This window comes from Aptenodytes patagonicus, chromosome 6, assembly GCF_965638725.1.
Source record: "Aptenodytes patagonicus chromosome 6, bAptPat1.pri.cur, whole genome shotgun sequence".
Taxonomy (NCBI): Eukaryota; Metazoa; Chordata; class Aves; order Sphenisciformes; family Spheniscidae; genus Aptenodytes; species Aptenodytes patagonicus.
This window is the reverse complement of record NC_134954.1, coordinates 47,060,367-47,079,387: the sequence shown is the minus strand read 5'-3', so window position 1 is coordinate 47,079,387 and position 19,021 is coordinate 47,060,367. Positions and strand designations below refer to the sequence as shown.

At 44.8% G+C, this 19,021-nt stretch overlaps 1 protein-coding gene across 2 annotated transcripts in view; it reads left to right on the top strand.

Annotated features, from left to right (window-relative positions):
• The first annotated feature begins 13,365 nt into the window (after positions 1 to 13,365).
• The window catches only part of PARD3B (par-3 family cell polarity regulator beta), a 445,805-nt gene continuing 440,149 nt past the window's right edge, over positions 13,366 to 19,021 (top strand). For both annotated transcript variants that reach the window (XM_076342438.1, XM_076342436.1), the window contains exon 1: positions 13,366 to 13,521. In XM_076342438.1, coding sequence (XP_076198553.1) covers positions 13,402 to 13,521 — 120 coding nt within the window. In that variant the 5' untranslated portion in view covers positions 13,366 to 13,401. The remainder of the gene's footprint in view (positions 13,522 to 19,021) is intronic.

Below are 19,021 nucleotides of genomic sequence, written 5' to 3'. Positions count from 1 at the left end.
ACGAGGTTCCTCCCGTGTGAGATTAAAGAAGAGAAGCTAAGGATGTTAATGGATAACACTAAACAAGATTTGCTTAAATTGCCATGTCCCTTAATTACTGCTTAAATATAATAAAAGTAAATCATGTGTAAGATTTTATTTTTGATCCTTATTGATCTCTGCAATATGTGTAAACATGTTGGGACAGAATAATTACAGCTGAAAAATATTATTTATTATTAAACAGTGTGTCTTATTTTAAATATCAATATTATGGCCTCTGGCATTAGCTTTGCATTGACTAGAACCATAAGGGGTGTTTTTTCTGTTTTTTAAACAGATCCAGCACTTGGTAAATACTTAACGTTGTCTAAACAGATACAATCTTGGTTTATTTTCTGAAAATCCCTTTGGCTTTGCATGTAGCTAACAAGAACATTACTTGCACTTTACCCCCAAATTTCAGATTCTCCTTTCTCATCCTGATTAAATGATAGCACAGGTAAAATTTTGTTTGCCTCAAATATAACATTTAATAAAATGGACGGTAGGTTTACTTTGTGGAGTATTGTTCTATTTTCTTTTTTTTCCCCCTCTCTTCCCAAGTGTCTGGTTTTGGTCCCTTGCCTCCTCTGTTGTGCGACAGCGCTTGGGCTGGCTGCCTTAAGCCTTGCAGAAGCTGACTTAGGGCAGGTTTGTCGCTGGCAGACACGTGGTGAGTCAGCAGCGTGGGAACGTCTGCAAAGGAAGTTTTGGAAGAGTCCATGACAAACCCGGTTCCCATTTGAAGCCAGTGACTTCAGTAGGAAACGATTTTCTTCCCTAGTGAAGGAAAGATCAGTTTGTTACTGGACAAGGGGGAAAGCTGTCGGTAGAAGTATTTATGTCTTGGATCTATTTATTTACAGCTGTGGGATTATGTAGCTGGTGTATTAGGTACTTGCTAGTCCTGTGGGTGCAATAACTCAAGAAAGCCCTTAATGTGCAGCTACAGATAGATGTCAGGCTATGGACTGGTGCCCAATAGGTCAGAAAAGTGAACTGTTTATTTAAGTCCCAAAAAGTCCTCAGGTACCTACCAGACATGGCTGAGGTTTCTCCCTTTTTGTCCAGCCCCGTGCTTACGTGCTTTGCTGAGGCCAACCACACTTACTAATCAGGAGAAATATAGTACTGCTGCACAGCCATCCAATTAGTGAAGGGTTAATTTCTTCTGTCCAGCTCGGGCCCTTCAAAATAGTATTCTTCCCTGCATGGCCAGGAGTCTGTGTTGCAGGTTTAAATCACACCCTGGGCATTGCATGTCCATTAAGCATGGCATAACCACTGCAGATGGGACATTACTGGGTGTCCCTGCGCTCCTCACATCTTCCATAAAACACATGGCTGTTCAGGGATGTGGCTGGCTTGGGTGGCCTCTTCACCGTTGTCTGTACCAGCTGCCAGCTCATGCTGAAAGGCTTGGGAGAGGGGGAGGTAGGGTTAGGGTGGATGTAACTAAGGAGAGGCTGAGTGTAAACTGTTGAGCAGATGAGAGAGTTTGTCTCACCTGCTAGCTCTGTGTTCACACGGGGAAAGTCAGAGCTGGGTTCCCAGCAGGCACTAGTGGCAGGGAGAAGCCGCAGCAGTAAGTGGCAGGCAGAGGAAACTCGGAGCACAGCGCCAGGCACTCAGAGAGGAGCTGGAAATTCTTTTCCTGTTTGCCACACACCCAATCTTAGGCGGCCTGAGCTTGTTGCTGTAGCTGGTGGAAAACTGAGAAATCCCTTAGGAGGAAGGGTGTGATAAAATGACTGAGGGTTTTACACAAAGGCTGGCAAGGTGTGACCAGAAGGCATATATTAATGAGAGGGAAGTTGAATTCTCATCTGTTCCACCTGTGAATCCCCACTGAAGTCAGTATGGGAAGGCCTAAATGACAGGGATATCTGAAAACCTCTTGCAGTTTAATTATTGTCAAAAAGCTCTAAGAAGAATTTCAGTGGCTGAGGAGTTATGCAGTCTGAATATATATCAACAGAGTAAAATCCCATTAGAAGTAGATGAAACTACAAGAAGATGATAGCTGGACGACAGAATAAAACCCTATTCAGAGACTGATGTAATGTATTTTTCCACTGCAGGGCAGGAGTGAAACTTCAAGCTATTGTTTAAAGAGAGAAAAAAACTCCGTCCCTCAGGGCTGCAGTGGGAAAGATAGTTTAAAAAAGATCATTAAAGAAAAATCCCTCTTGAAGACTTTGATGTCTATTGATGCAAGGTGCTATTTGTTCTCCTACTGAAGACAGATCTGAAAGACTCCGCAATTACTAATAAATCACTTGCAATATTGAGCAATTACCAACAATGCAATCATAAAACAGTGCAATAACTAAATAATTATACACTTGTTAGGAGAATACATTATTGGGCACCCTGGAAAGAAAGGGGAAGGAGGTGAGAATACAAAAGACAGGATATTGGATACCACACAAATAGCAACAAAATACACTTTGCAGCCAGAATGCTGAGTAGTTGTACATGATCAGGGCCAAATCCCAGCCCTGGAGAAAATCAGGGAAAAATTTTAATAGGAAGGTTAATCTGTTATTCAAAACACCAAATATGATGGCTGGAAAAGGCCTTTTCTGCCTACTGGCCATGTTCTGTCCAAAACCAGCCCTGAGAGCACCAACTATCTCAGTAGCACTTGTTTTATTACTCATCCTAATGATAATAGGCTGCCACCTCAACTGGGACCCCAGCTGAGGGTGAGGAGCTCAGAGGAGAGTACTGCACTGCAGAGTCAGAAAGACATGTCCGTGCTGGTTACCGTGGCCCAGCTGGAGCCAGAGGAAGTAGATTCCCACACTCCAGAGGCAGCTCAAATCCCTGTTGATGCATGGAGGCCACCCTTTCCATACTTGGTTGTGAAGGGATTGGGAGAGCTTGGGCTGTAGGAGTTCTGCACTGGGGTAAAAAAGAAAGCGGGGGTAGGGGGGAAGAAAAATGGTGAATGGGAAGCTGAGGCTTCATCGGCAGAAGCTGATTATGACAGTAGAGAGTGAGAACATTGCTGTTGTTTAGATTTCCCCCTCAATGAATTTGGGATTACTCCAGAAACATCAGGAGAAAACATGTGCATGAATGAATTGCTTCTTGGAAGGAAAGGTGTGTATCAGTTGCCACAAGTCAGACTGATATGCCATTGGTTTGTCTCACTGGTGTTCAGCCGTTGCCTTAGGTGTGAAAGCTGGAATACAGTGGAAAAGAATGAAGATTTTGAAATACTGTTGGGAAATACTGTGAAGTGCTGTAGAAGCAGAAAGCACACTATGTACTGTATACGCTAAAGAAAAATATCTGTCATTGAGGAGATCGAGAAATCATAGCTGGAGGATTTTGGATATGTACAAGGATTAGGGGCCATCTGGAAAAAGGATCATGTGAGGGAGCGTCTGTGGTAAAACATTAAAGGAAAGGCAGAGTGCTTAGCATGACTGACCCAGATAGCTTTGTAGACACCATCTACATAAGCAAAGTACAATTTATGGAGCAGTCTAGAGACTCTGATATTCCTGCAAAGCACAATGCCATTCCTGGAAAATCAAGCAATCCTTTAGCAATGGCAAAGTACGAGGGGAAGGCAAATAAAAGTAGACTGGGACTACTAGGTGAGCCCAGACTCCAGTAGCCAAGGGTTCATGCTCTCTTCCTCCTCCTAAACAAAGGAGAGGAGGAGGGCTGTGCTCTAATCCTCCTTCTGGCATCCATTTTAAGTAAATCCTTCGCGGTCAAGGGAGGGGAACAGCCACTTATACACCCTCCTCCTTCAGCTGCTGAAGGTAATGTAGCTGGCAGCAGGCACAGCATCTCTTTCCACTGAGCCCTCTCTCCTCCCTGCCGTGTTGCTAGAGAGATTGATTTGTGATCTCAGGGACCAAAATTTCCTCTCTCTCTTTGAGTTTCCCCCAGGCTGCTCTGGCCTGGGAGCCCACAGCTTTTCCACGTTTAGAACAAACCCTTCATCTTTGGGGAATGAATAGGTAAAAACTTTTAGCATCTGTAGCTCATATTACTGGACAGTACAAAATAGCCTGGAAGGAAGAAAGGGAGAAGGCAAAAGAAAGTAAACAGAAAACTCAGAATTGGTGAGAATCTTTTTAAAAACCTGGACCTTCAGCTCTGATGTAAATGGTCTTTTCATGGATTTTGTGCTAAAATAGACATTTTAAAATCACATACATTAATTAAAATTATATATACTGGCCAGGTTACAGCAAATATAGATGTTGCTGTCAGCAGCCACAAGCAATGGCTGCAAACAGAACTAATGAAACCCAAAGTAAAAGAAATCAGTGCTGAAAGCTGGAAGTAAACAGAATCTGGAAATGACATACTATTAAATAGAAACCAGTGGTGGCCCTTGAAAACTTGTTTTTTTCTCTCAGATAATCAAAGGCCATATTGTGCCTTTAGGCACAGCTTTGAGCAAGGAGAGATGAATAAATTGCATTGCTACAGAGTAGTTTTAGGGTGGGAAAACCAGAGAGTCAGTGTAACATCCCAGTTGCTCAGATCTGTAAGCAAATGTAGCGCTTTGCTGTGCAGCAGCTGCAGGCTATCTTCAGGAGCTAGCAGCAGTCTCCTGAGGAAGAGTGACAGTGTCTGGCCTCATGGTCAGGAGGGTAAATCACCACTGCAAAACTGTAACGTGGCATGAGAGCATCCCATGGACACGGGCTCTAAAATATATATTTAACACACAATGCTCTGTATCAGAACTAATTTGACAGACCCCAGGATCTTAACCTGAATCTCCTCAGTCAGTGGTGTAGTAAAAGGGCAGGACCTTCATTTTCCTCTCTAGCTCAAGAGGAGAATTCCTCATGTACAACTGCTAGAGATTTTTGTCCAAAAATCCCAGTGAGGAAAAAGTTAAGCCTGACTGATTTTCAGGGCAGCCTATGTGCTTCTGCATAACCTCAATTTACCATACACCCTGTTTGTACATTGAGCTACCTGGAGATGAGCAAGATCATCATGGAGGGGTGGCTCAGAACAAATCCCAGGTGATACTACACAGCCGACTTATCACAGAGTTAATAAAGAAACCTCCAGTTCGTAGTTTAGCCTTACTATGGAGAATCAGGGAGAGCCCAGGGCTGGGCAGGCTCTCTACCATCTCACTGCCTGGTAACATTCGCTAACACAAGACATCTCTTCCACTAAGTGCTGCGTCTTTCCATGCTGTTGCAGAGCAGAAGGGCACCTCATTCCCTTCCTGGATGTCCTGGGGAAACGTCTTGCTATCCTGGCACGGGAGTTGATCCTGACCAAGGTTCACCACAGATGGAACAAAGAGCGAAACTCTAACAAAGTGATAAATGGGACCTTAGTGTTGGTCATGGACCACAAAATCACCCTTCATACAAAATGAGGTTGAGATAGGAGTGAAGCAGACTTTAGCATTCTAAGTGAAAACAACAGTAAGATTTTTTTGAGACGTGAACAGAAATAAAAAAGAAATCTGAGATTATATCCACCTATGCTTTTAAGCTACCTTCAAAAGGCTTTTCTTTCTCTCTCTTTCTGTAAGTCCTAGCGATTGTACCACTAGGGTGTTTACATAACTTTGTGGCTGAGGACCATTTTAAAGAAATCTTTAAACATGTAACTTTCATACACAAATCTCCCCTGCGGCTCTGTTTAGGTTTTCCTTTCCCCTCTGGATTTCTCTGAACATACCTTTGGTTTTTTTGAGGGACTAATTTCTGCACCTGCCAAACTTTTAAGACTGTTAATATCTTTTGGACCTGTTTAGACAGAGCCATCTCCTGCCCACACTGTAAACAGAGCTTATTATCAACAGCTCTTATGCTTAATTAACTGTAAACAAATCATTATCCGATTGTGAGCAAAACATTCCTTTCCACACTGCAGGGTGGGGTTTGGCCCTCAGTGTTCAGCTCTTGTGCACTCAGCCTTTTCTTTTACAGGCATGCATATATTGACAGGTATACCTGCTACCAGTAGAACCTGGAAGGGTGCATGTGTTGTTACTGCATAGGTTGGTACAGCCAGGCTGGCTGCCCCAGCTGACGAGGGGGCTCTGCCAGCCCTCCCTTACCTTTCCTGGAACGGCAGAGAGGAGAAGGGACCCTGCTCACCTGGAGGGGGAAGGCGAGATGTGATTCCACCTAGAATAACTGAAACTGGATTTCTCCCATCTGGTTCCACACTTGTATTTTGATATTACAGGGAGTATAGTACTGGCTGTTCAAGCACACTCTTCTTTCAGATCCTTATAGAACATAGATATTAAAAAAAAGTCTTTGTTGAGCTAAATCAATAGAGTTATATGAGCAGAAAGAAGATCCAAGGTGAAGTAAGGGTGGCATCATGAATGGAAACTGAGAATCATCTTGCTTTGCAAGTCTATCTCACGATTCCTTTATTTATTATTTCAACTTTAAATTAGGTTCAAATCAAACTTCTGCAAGAATGTGATTTTATATACATTGTAAACAGATTTTTTCATATTGTATTTTTAAAAATTCTACTGCAGTTCCCAAGAATGTTTGTTAGTTTGCTTTCCCTTTATTCACCAACATTGTACCACTGAGACTTGGCAGTGAAAGTGGTTTTATTGATTTTCATTATCCAAGCTGGGAGAAATGCAAAATATAAGCAGTGGGAACTATGACCTTTTTTGCCTTTAGTAATTGAAGGGTTTACTGGTAACAACATTCAGTAAGTAGCAAACAAATATATTTTACTCCGTTAACAGAAAAAGAGTTTGAAAAATCATAAATCAGATCCCCAGGGATTATGAGATTGATTTAAATGACAAAGGCTTTTCTTTTCTTTGCATCTAGTTCAACTTTATCCCCAAATCCATTCCAGTCTGAAGTCCAGGAACAAAACATACCTGTAATAATAACCTCTTAATGCTCTTTTAGGACTTTCAGAATGTACCTGAACTCAGATTGACTGTGTTTATTAATGGTAGAAAAGAGGCTGAGCCAATAGTGCTCTAAGAGCATCTTCTTTGGCAGCCCCGGCTACTGATGTCAAATAGTTAAATGCCTAACGGGTGATAGTGTAGGAAGGAGGCACTGCTCAGAGCCAAAAATTAAAGGTCAAAACTTGTGTTGTCTTGTTAGCAGTAAAACTAGGAAAAATTCCTTTGTGTTTTTAGGCAAGTTGCTTAACCAGTCCATGTCTGCTGGCACAATACTTGTGAATCTTCACTGACATTTGCTGACTGTTTTGGGATCTTTAGATAAAGCCTCATAGATATAAAAGCAAAGTACTGATTATCCTTATTGCAATTTCCAGTTATAACAGAGAAACTGTAAGAGCCGTTCAGCTTAGAAAAATATGAATTCAGAAGTCTTAAATTCTAGTCCTCTGGCTGGCGCTGTGCTAATGTGATACCACTGTGGGAAAGGGCAGGAGGGAGGGCAGGGATGCTAGTGGGGCTGCATTACTGGTACAGTATCTGTACAGCAGGAGACTCCTAGCAGTACCAAGGTACTGCTTGGTAAGGCACTTACCTAGGTAAGGCATGGAGATGTGACCACACTGCTGTCCTATAAAACAGCACAAATGAGATGGAAACCCTATGCTTTTATGTGGAGGACTGATCTAGCACAAGTGATGATGATGGTATAAAGTGAGCTTATACCTGGTCAGCACCTGGTGTTGGGGCTGCAGAGTTTCTGATTTGGTGCTCAGCAGCTCGGGAGCTGAGTGGATGGTCCTGACAGCCTGCAGCCTGTGTGGAGAGGAGCCAGAGGGAATGCCTTGCACACATGAAAAGTGCAGTAGATATGCTAAGCAGTCATTTGGGCAAATGTGCTAATACAACAGCTTATTGTGGTTGATGGGCTCAGTATTGTGGCCAGTTCTGTTTAGTATCTTTATCAATGATCTGGATGAGGGGACCGAGTGCACCCTCAGTAAGTTTGCAGACGACACCAACTTGGGCGGGAGTGTTGATCTGCTCGAGGGTAGGAAGGCTCTGCAGAGGGACCTGGACAGGCTGGATCGATGGGCCAAGGCCAACTGTATGAGGTTCAGCAAGGCCAAGTGCCGGGTCCTGCACTTGGGTCATAACAACCCCATGCAGCGCTACAGGCTTGGGGAAGAGTGGCTGGAAAGCTGCCCAGCAGAGAAGGACCTGGGGGTGCTGGTCGACAGCTGGCTGAATATGAGCCGGCAGTGTGCCCAGGTGACCAAGAAGGCCAATGGCATCCTGGCCTGTATCAGAAATAGTGTGGCCAGCAGGAGCAGGGAAGTGATCGTGCCCCTGTACTCGGCACTGGTGAGGCTGCACCTCGAACACTGTGTTCAGTTTTGGGCCCCTCACTACAAGAAGGACATTGAGGTGCTGGAGCGTGTCCAGAGAAGGGCAACGAAGCTGGTGAAGGGTCTGGAGAACAAGTCTTATGAGGAGCGGCTGAGGGAACTGGGGTTGTTTAGCCTGGAGAAAAGGAGGCTGAGGGGAGACCTCATCGCTCTCTACAACTACCTGAAAGGAGATTGTAGCGAGGTGGGTGTCGGTCTCTTCTCCCAAGTAACAAGTGATAGGATGAGAGGAAACAGCCTCAAGTTGCACCAGGGAAGGTTTAGATTGGATATTAGGAGAAATTTCTTCACCAAAAGGGTTGTCAAGCATTGGAACAGGCTGCCCAGGGAAGTGGTTGAGTCCCCATCCCTGGAAGTATTTAAAAGACATGTAGATGTGGTGCTTAGGGACATGGTTTAGTGGTGGACTTGGCAGTGCTGGGTTAATGGTTGGACCTGATGATCTTAAGGGTCTTTTCCCACCTAAATGATTCTGTGATTCTATGATTCTATGAAAGTGGAGGTCTTGTCCACTCCCCTTCCTGCTCCCAGCCACGTGGCCCTGCTCTAGCTCTCCAGACTGCTCTGGGATTTGTCAGACCCTTAGCTGAGCAGCCTTAGCTTGCCAACAAAGCAGAAAACAATCCTTTCCTTTTTTCTGTGTTAGTTTTCTACCAGACTGATGAACTGAAATGGCTCATGGAGATATCCAGGAAGCATGAGGTGGGAAAGGGCGATGGGAGGGGAGGAAGACAACAGTAGTAACCTTCAGCGACAATGAGCTGTTAAATCTGCTCATCCCCTCTCATGAAACTGATACATGAATGTTATGAATATTATCGCATGGATATGTATATGTATTTATGTCTGAAACTTATAATGAGGCTGCCTGCCAAGCACTGTAAGCCGGTGTAAACCAAAAGAAAAAGGCTGCCGTCTTGCTGTGCCATGCCCTCCCTTGGGCCAGCACAGGCTTTAAACCGCATTACGGAACTGAGTTCTGATTTCTCCTGATTTTCTGGTTTCTGCAGAACTGATTTGGCTGAAAGCTAATCTGGCAAAAAAATTAATTTCCACAGCATCTCATTGCACAGACCTACAACTGTGCGTGCTGGCACACGAACAGGAATGGATGGGAACAAACAGCTGGGGCAGGGAGGAAGCAGAAGTACTCCTCTGGGGGGCAAAGCCAGTTTACGCTGCTTACAGCATTAGCTGGATGATGATCTCCTTAGAATGAAATATGGTTTAGATTTCTGTAAAAGAACCAAGCAGGCAGCCTCTCTTCAAAGCACAATATTATAGTAAAAACAAGACCTCATTATTAATCAGTTTTAAAAGTTGTTGTATTTTACTCTAAGTAAGTTTAAAGTGAGCATAAGGATGATATTGATGGCCTGGTTCTTAGAAGTTTTGTGTGCCCAACAAAAAGAGATGTATGTGACCCTGCTGCTGCTTTGGGGTTTGGAAGGCTTCAGCTCTCAAAGGTTCGTGGGGTATATTTTTTTCTAGGAAAGTATTATTTTGTCATAATTCCTGATGATCCCATGCAGGAGCAAATGATGTAGAGACCTGATAAGTAAAAATTACCTTCAGCTGTCTTTCACCCTATTGCAACTCAGGCTGTAGTTTCTTAAGAAGTGTTCTATGGGTATTCCAGTTCAACACTCTTGGTCCTCCTATACTTGGCTTCTCAGCTGTGCCAATATGGCAGCTTTTCTTGCCACACTGTTAGCTGCATTGGAGGAACTTACTTTTGGAAAAAAGTGCTGCGTCCTTCTTGCTCCCCACCCCAAGAAGAAAAACATCATGGCCAGCTCTCTGATAAAGGAAAGAGTTTCTTTTCAGGAAGTTGTACAGACTGAAGTCCCAGAGATAGTTACAGGTAAAACTTTGTTTGTAGGTGTTAATTGTAACCAGCTGGCTTCAAAGACTTTCAGACTGTTTCAGCATAAACAAATGTGTAGTGCACCCAGAACACAATAATGTCTTATTTGCAATACCATGCATAACTTTCAAACAAACACTATCAGACAGTAAACACGCTGGTGATTCCTCTGCAAGCTTTCCTCCCTCCCCCTTGTTGATGTGTGATAATTAAAAACAGTCTCAGTTTCTGTAAGATACTTAGCACGCACATTTAAAGAAAATCTTTTATTTTCTTCCTTTCTGAAATAACTTATAGTCTAACCATAAACACTTTGAAACCTACTGCTTATGCTTCAGGGACGAAGTTGGGGCCAAACTTGTTTTAATTTTTTCCAGACATATCAGGTGGTCTAAGACAAGACTATCTCTGTCAACAAGCTCCATCCAACTCCAGTTACAGTGCATATCACCTGCTCTTTTCAGAACTGGAGAAAAAAATTCATACCACATTTTTTCCTGAATGTGTCAGACCTTGCTCATAAACAGAGAGGGGGAAAGGGAGAGAGAAACAGAGAGAGAGAAGCCTTTATGTTCACAGTCAATTATTAACCCAAACCCCCCTGTACTCTGTAGCCAAAGCCATATAACCACAGAGACCCAGGCTTCCCACCAGCGAGTCAGCAGCTGAGATAGAGGAGTGCCTTGAACTCCTCCTGCCTCCCGCTCCCACTGACTCAGCTCTGAGGCTGCTGTGTGGGACTGCTCGCCCTTGCCATTTCTCAAGAGCAAAGAAAGGCGTGAGGAGCTGTTGCCTCACTGCCCCATGTACCCCTGCTGCTCCCTCCTTACAAACTCAGCTTACGGAATCACTAGGAGTTATACCAAGTCTTCCCTTTTCCCCTCCTTGATTATTTTTTATGTGAATCATTTCCGTAGCCTAGCTGACCTGCTGGTCCCTCCAGCAGTTGAGAGGAATAATGATTTAGTGCAATGAATGCTTTACAGTGGCGCTGACCCATGAGAAACTGTTGGGCCCTGCTCCGCTGCTGGGAGCCAGTGGTGAGCTGACTTGGGGCTGAGCCGGCGGGGACCCACCAGTGGTTCTGGGATGGCCACATGGGCTGAGTCCAGGGAACCTTTCAGCTGCCCCTAGCATATCCGGCACTGCCCTACTCGCCCTGGGCGTGTTTCTGGCCTGCAAGCTGTGCTACCTTACCCACGGTGTTTCCTGAAGAAACAGAATATTCCTGTTCCTTTGCATTGCTTCTTTGCTTTGGAGGGGAAAAAAAAGTCTTTTTTTTCTGGTTCAAAGCATATGGGATGCACATTTGTGCACTTGCACATGCAAACACACGTACATACCCAGGGAGAGCAGTTCTATATATGGTTTAATAGATTATTTCCCTGAGATTTGCTCTGAAATGCTGCGGGCTGGTGGCAGACACATCCGGATTTGAAAAGGAAAGGAGGAATTGTTTACCACTGCAGCAGTCCCACACAGCCTGTGCCTGCTCCTGAGGAACCAGCATAAACTTTCTGCTTGCTGGAGTTTACGTGGCTCTATCCCCATCTCATCCCAAAACTTCACTAGTCACTTCAACTTCCAACTTAGGCTGTTTTGGCCCCCTTCCACTGCAACTTCTCTGGTACTATCATTTGGTTATGTTATACAGCACAGGGTGTAGACTGCCTTTTTGAACGCTAATCTGAGTTGGTGGGGCATTTATTTTTACTGCAGCATCAGTCCCCTTGTGCTGTACCATGTCATGCTGTGTTTAGAGGTATTTTTAGATTACTTTTGCTTTGCTTGTGGTGATTTTCAGTTGTACACACCTCTGTGTGTAGATTGATGTTATGATTGTAATGGTATTGGGTAGTCTCATGTATTTGCACTATGTTGTATGTGATCTGGTGGTAGTTAAGATGCAGGGGCACTACTTGGTACTGTGTGGTACAGAAAAATGTACTTTGCAGAGTAGTGTGTGTCTGGAGAGTGCTGCAGAGCCTGACATCCCATCGTGCAGGTTGTGTGGCTTTGCCATACCACATGTTGAAGGGTATGGGCTGTTGCTGTATTGGGCTGATGTGTTTCTCTGTGTGTTGCTGTATGGTGCAGAGTAGATACAGTGCTTGGGAGTGCCTGCAAGTTGCTGTGTGGTGTGGCAAGGTGTGTGTGAGGTCCTGCGTCACTGTCTCAGTAGGTCAGGGGTGGGCAGCACATAACTGTGCATGCGTGTGTGTTTCACTGCTTGGCAGGGCAAGGGCCGTGGTGTGGCCCTTATCATTGCACCACAGTGCAGGTTACCGCACTTTATTTCTCTCTAGCTGTGTTTTGTGTGACAAAGGGCCTGCTGTGTGTGTGCGTGCCCCGTGCTATGTCAGGAGGCTGTGCAGTGAGGGGTGCGCTGTGCCCACAGTGGTACAAACCAGTGCTGTGCAGGAGTACCGCTGTGCTGGCAGGGAGGGCTGTTAAGCCTGTTAGGGCACACCAGAGTGTCATTCCCTCGCAGAGCCATGTGTTACAGCGAGATGCCCCTGTAACGAGCTGCTACAAGTCAGCATTTCATGCCGGTCACAGCCTGCAAGGACTGGACAGAGTGCTGCTGCGTGAGTGCTGCTGCATGGGTGCAGCCTGCGTGCCCCGCTCTGCACAGCGCAGGGGGTGCGGTGGGCACCCGTCCCCAGGCCGCACAGGGAGGGTGCAGAGTTGCTCCGCTTTGCACGGCGCGGACTATGCGGGGCAGCGTACCCCACGGGGCCCGCGGCGGGCTGACCCACGGGGCGCCGCGGCCCCTTTAAGCCCGGCGCGGCACGGGCCTGCCCTGCGCTGCCCGGCGCTGCCGTGTCCCGGGCGAGCGGCGCCGCCGCCCCCGGCCGCCCCGCCGCGCCTCCCGCCGTACGGGGCCGCCCCGCCCGGCCCGGCCCGCGCCTCCCCGGAGAGCCGGGCGGGGAGGGGCGGGCACAGCGGCCCGCCGCGGCGGAAGGAGGCCGCCGGCCGCGGCCTCGCTCCCGGCGCTGCCCGCGCGTGGAGAGGCGCAGCCCCCGGGGCTCCGCGCGCACCTGCCGGCCCGCCCCCGCCGCGCCGCGGGGCCGGGGACAGGCACCTGCCGGCGCCGCCGGGCCTCCCGCACCTGCGCCGACCCCCGGCCGGGCCGGGCCGGGCCGCGCGGCGGCGGCTGCCGGCGCCGTTTCTCGGCGGGCAGGGCATGGCGGTCCGCTGAGATGAAAGTGACCGTGTGCTTCGGGCGGACGGGGATCGTGGTGCCCTGCAAGGACGGGCAGCTCCGCGTGCGGGACCTGACCCAGCAGGCCCTGCAGCGCTACCGCAAGGCCCAGGAGAAGGTGAGGGCGCGGGCCCGCGCCTGCCCGCCCGGGGGGCCGGGCCATGTGCGGGGCCGGCCTGGGGGGTGAGGGGCGGCCGGGAGGGGGGCGGCGGCCGGCGGGATGGGGGCGGCCGGGTGACGGCCGGCGCGAGGGGTGGCCTGGGGGAAGGCCCGGGGCCAGCGCGAGGAGCGGCCGGGGGGTCGGTTAACGGCCGGCGGCAGGGCTGGGCTGGGCTGGGGGGGGCGGCGGCGGCGCTGAGGGGTGGGCTACCAGGCCCCGCCGTCGTGGGGCCCACGGGGCATGGTCTTGGTGGCGCCCGTTCCGCACGGGCCCGTGCTGTGAATCCCCCTGCCAGATACCTTGTGTGACGCTGGTGGGCTGAGAGCGTGTTCTACTCAGTTAACAAGCTAGCATGGCTTATTTTACATGTTTTAAGATTTCTTATGTTATTGCTGTGCATGTTGACTAACAAACTTGATACTGACACAAACCTAACTTGTTATTTCCATTAAAACTTGTGTTTTCTGGCATCAGCTGCTCTGTGTGGTGCTATCTGCAAGGACAGATTACTTCCTTAACGTGAAAGGAGCTCGAGATTTTCTTAGGTTGTACCTAATTGAGCATAAAAATACTTTTTTTCTTTTTCCTCCAAGAGGCAGGTGCTGAAGGCTAATGGGATACTGTTTAATATTGATGAAAGGCCTAGTGTTGCAAATACTGCTTTGTGACAGAGATTCCAGTTACAAGCCCTGAATTAAGGGCTTGCAGGATTGTCCATCCTCCAAAGACATCTGAATAAAAAGTACAGCCAACGGCTTATGGGATCTATTTTGTACCCTGTGCTGGTTTCTTCTGTGCCCAATCAATTGTTTGATATCCTGAGTGCAAAACTGGAAGTAAAATTCTTGTTCTTGCCGGTTTATTTTGAGAGAAACTTGCTACTGATATGTTAAATCCATCACGAACAGCTGAGGCTGCTCTGTGATAGAGATTATAGTGGTCACCGTGCTAGTCTTCCTGAGCAAGTGTAGTGCTTTAACCTGCCTTAAGATACATAAATGATAAATATTTTGTATGAAAAAATCTTTTTCCTAAAGAATATTGCATGTGTGTCATAACTGCAAAATGTTTACAGAATTCTTGGTGCTTGTTACGGCCAACAGTCAATGAGATCTTTTGCATTGAAGTATGGTTCAGAGTACTAAAATAGCGTATGGTCTCTGTTCAAGCATGGCATTTATCAGAAACAGAATTACTTTCAGCTGAGTTGAACTTAGAAATTTAAAATTTGATTTCAGCTTTGGTTTGTTCTTGTGATGACATTGGGATTAGTCTCATGATGATGGCTGAAAGGTGGCCTGCAAAGCTTTTGTATAAATACTTCAAATGCCTTTCCTTCTCTTTTTTTTTTTTATTCCTTTAGAAAGGAGTAGAAGGGTGTCTGCATTTCTAGGTAAGGCCCTGACTCTTCTAGAAGGCTCAATAAGCAATTTATAGGAGAGAAATTCCAACAACTTGAGAAAGGTTCAGATAAATGCCAGACATTTAAGATGTACTGCAGTCCAATTAGTTTCTCATGATTTTGTACCCAATTTGCTATTTAGGTAATATTTAAAGAAAGTTATTTTTATGCTAAGCAGTCATCTGCTATGTCCGCTTCAGTGTGAGGTCAAAATGATCCAGCCCTTCTCTATAGGACAGCCAGAGGCCAGAGTTCACATTTCTGACCTTGTTGTATTTCTTGCCTTTGCAAATAAAACTTTTTTTCTGGCTATTTCCTTATAGAAGTCCTGAGTTCCCTATTCTGCATTGTAGATGGACAAAGGGGATACAGGCCAGTTTGTTCAAAAATTGCTGATCACCTCGAGTAATGGTGATTCAGAGCTTGTACAAGGACGTGTAAAGAGGCAGGGTGGGGGAAGCAACCTAAGGACCTGAAAAATAGAGAACAGGTTTTCATTCAAGTCACTGAAGAAAGTTTTATGACTTGTGCACCCTCTCTCCCTCTGTTCACTGGAAATTTAAACAGTTCTCTTGCAGTGCTTTGATTAGTTGGTTTTCAGTCTACATGATTTGCAGTGGAACTAGCCAAAAAGATAAATTTTCTCTTATCTTGTCAAACATCACTCAGAGTTAGTGCTCTTTCCTGAGAGAAAATTTGGGGTTGGTAAAATAGATCATACAGAAGTCACAAACAATTTTATTACCTTGTGGAGAGTTTTTGTCCAATCTAACATGGATGGATTTGATGTTTTACTGTTTTCCTTCCATTAGCTTTCTAAAATTAACTTCCTTTAAAAAATGTAGAATCTTACAGAGAATGGGATTATCTCAAGATAATCAGCAGCTAAAATCTGCTGTGAGGTATGGGCACGTAAACAGGTTTATGTTAAAGATAACTGAAGATTTGTTTTTCTTTTCAAAATATTTAGAATGTTTGGAATACTATCTGTGGCAGAATGCTGCTGTTTCTGTTGGCATGTTAAGTGTTCTTTATATAATACTTTTTCAACTGTTAAAATCTTTTAAAAGAACAAAGTGGAAAATGGTATTGTTAAAGTGCCGAAAGTACTTGTAGAAGGGAGGAATATTGATACAAGGAATATCTTTCATAGTTGCAGAAAGGAAAATTAAAAAGGTAGCTAGGATACAAGCTTTGGGAAATTTTTATTAGTTATGGTACTGTCAAATACCACAAAAATGTGTGTGAGAGGCTCTGTATTTTGGGGGTTGATCTGGAAGCTAGTTTTGCTATTACACTGCAGTCACTTGTCTGGTAAAGGGGAAGATATGAGATTAGAATGTTAATTCATGTATATTGTAAAATATTTGAATTTCTGTGTATAAAAATAGCAAAATTTTTAATTGGTTTAAAGTACTCAGCACTTCTTTATACTTGTAGTGAGAGGAAAGTTGATGCAGTAAATGACTAAGTCTCACTTCTGGGAGACTCGGTAAATAGCTGAGAACTCTGCAGGCAGTTGCTTATTGTAGCCTGCTGCATTTTCTTAGCAAGTTTGATGTGGTTTCTTGGCTGGGCTGTGTTGGCAAGGTTTGGTCATGAAGGCTCAATTGCTCTGTTAACTAAAACAAAATACTGGGCCATTGTTTCAGCTGAAAAATCAGATAGTGATTATTTTCTGATGCTACTGAGCTTAGCAGTGGGTTTTAGAGGTACTGTTGCAGTTCTGAATGGGCAGATCTTGTCTGATTCACTGGAGGATACAAATAACTGTCTGGACTTGTGAACCATTGTCTGTATTACAGTATCAACTAAGACTTCTGTGCTCTGGGATTTCATGATGTGGATAGTCTTAGATGTTTAAGAAAACATTTTGTTGATCAGCTGCTTTGTGAGAATTGTAAATAAATTTTTGGGGAAATGACTGTCATCTCAGAAAGTAACTTGTGTTTCAGTGAAATGAAGTTTGGTGGAACTTTTTTGTGACTCAGGATCTGCTTTTGTTGCTCTTTAGTAATGTATGTGTTAAGGCTTCCTGCTGACAGGTAGATACAGTAGGATTAATGATTCCTTATTGTCAGCCCAGTCCCTTAGTATTTCTTGTGACTTGGTATTTTTGGTGCCTTGGGGAGCACTTGCATGTTATCTGTTGTATTTAGGATTCTTTGCTTGAGTGAGAGCAGATGTACTGCAAAATACTTGAGTTACTGTGCCTGTTGTTACTGTGTTTGCTTCTCTGTGGCTATAAGGAATAGCCCTTGGAAGCAAGACAAGGTATGTCGTTGCTTGTTTTACAGTGAATTGTGAGAGACCTTTTGTTTGGCTTTTTTTTTCCTGAGTATGTGGATGAGAGAGGGTGAAAGAGGGGTTCTGGGTCAGCACTGAAGGGTGAAGGTTCCATGTGCTCTTGTGGTGTTGTCTGGGTCTGTGTGGTCCTGTTGAAAGCAATTCCTCAATGCATACGGGGCTGAATGGATTCAAGCTAAATGCACCATTGTGCTCATATTTCTCCCCTTTGAAATGCCGCTCCCCCCAAGTAGGAGGCAATACTTGAATTACCAGCTTTGTAGTGAAGCCCTTGGTTCAGCTGGAGATGCTAGTTTGCTAACTCAAAGGCCTTTAATGCTGTTGGTATAGAAGGAGATGTACGCCCAGGGAAAAGAATGGCTATGAGACTAGCAAGTGAAATCCACAGTGACTTTTCTTTAAGCTGCAGTGAAACTTTTCCCAGGAAAAATGTATGAAAACATCTTGCTGCTCGAGATGTTCTGTATCTTTCTGGAGGAGCCAGAGATGGGGAAGTGGTGTTTATCATCTGTGTATCAATTTACTCATGTTTGCATGCATGGCGCTTACCTAGATGACTTGCTTGAAGTGACTCTCTGGCTGTCTGAGGTCTTGTTCATAGAAGCCAGTTGAGTGGGTGGGACATGGAAGCCATGTAGCAAAAATAATAAGCACTGCAATTTGTCATTTAAACATCAGTTTAAAATTTGTCATTTTAAGCACAGTTAAATTCTTGAGTGGCTCACTTTCACAGTCTTTGTGGGCCTCCCTTTGGGAATGCTGACACAGACAATCAAATATTAGATGAACTATCTTACAGGGACTTGATCTCCAGTTGTTACGGGCATTAGAGTGTGTGTTTCCACTGATGAGAATGTACAGAAGCCAGCAGTTGATTCTGGAATGGTAATGGTAATTTTAATTGGCGGTCCAACTGAGTAGGAAGCAATAAAATAGTGACTAAGTTGATTCAAGAATGGTGCATTTTTTATTATAGCGAAAATAGTGGGTTGTTTGCGCTGTATTGGCGATCTTCCCCAAATTAGATGCATTTCAAGAGCTAATGCTGCAGGTTGACTGTCTATATCGGTTGCTGATTCCTACTAATAAAATACTTTTCCCTTTTCTTTCTGTTCTTGCTTGCCCTACAACATGATAATTAGTTTTCTGGAATTATGTATTGCTGTTGTAAATCAGCCAGCAAGCAGAAGGAGTACTAAATGTTCTTGTAGTTTGTCTAAAAACATTGGGGGTAGGGAAAATGACAATTTATTTTGACTCCAAACTATGCTTACAAAAGTTTGCAAAAACATGACACATTTCTTCAGAAGATATGTGTGGAAAGTTTTGAAAGAAATCCTTTGTTATGAACATTTTTCTGTTTTGGGCAAATTGTAAGTATTTACTCCTTTATAAAGGCAGAGTAATGCAGTTGTATTTGTGCGGTATTTTTATCTTGGACCTGGTCTCTAGGTTTTTTTTTTCTATCCCAGTTTGTCTTAGAAAGTTATTTTATGCTCTAATAGGGATGGGGTTAATCCATAATATTTGTTTTACCAAAACTAAACTTTGTTTTTAAGTACTTTTTTGCTAGGAAATGTTTTAACTATTCATTCCCATATTTGTCTTAGTATTGCTCAGTCAGCTACAGTATGTTAGTGAGCTTTTACATTGTCTTGGAAACTGATGTATTTCAGTGAACAGTTTAATTATCGCTTCTGCATTCAGTCTTCAGGTTTGTCCACTATGATATCATACTAAAAAAGGAGA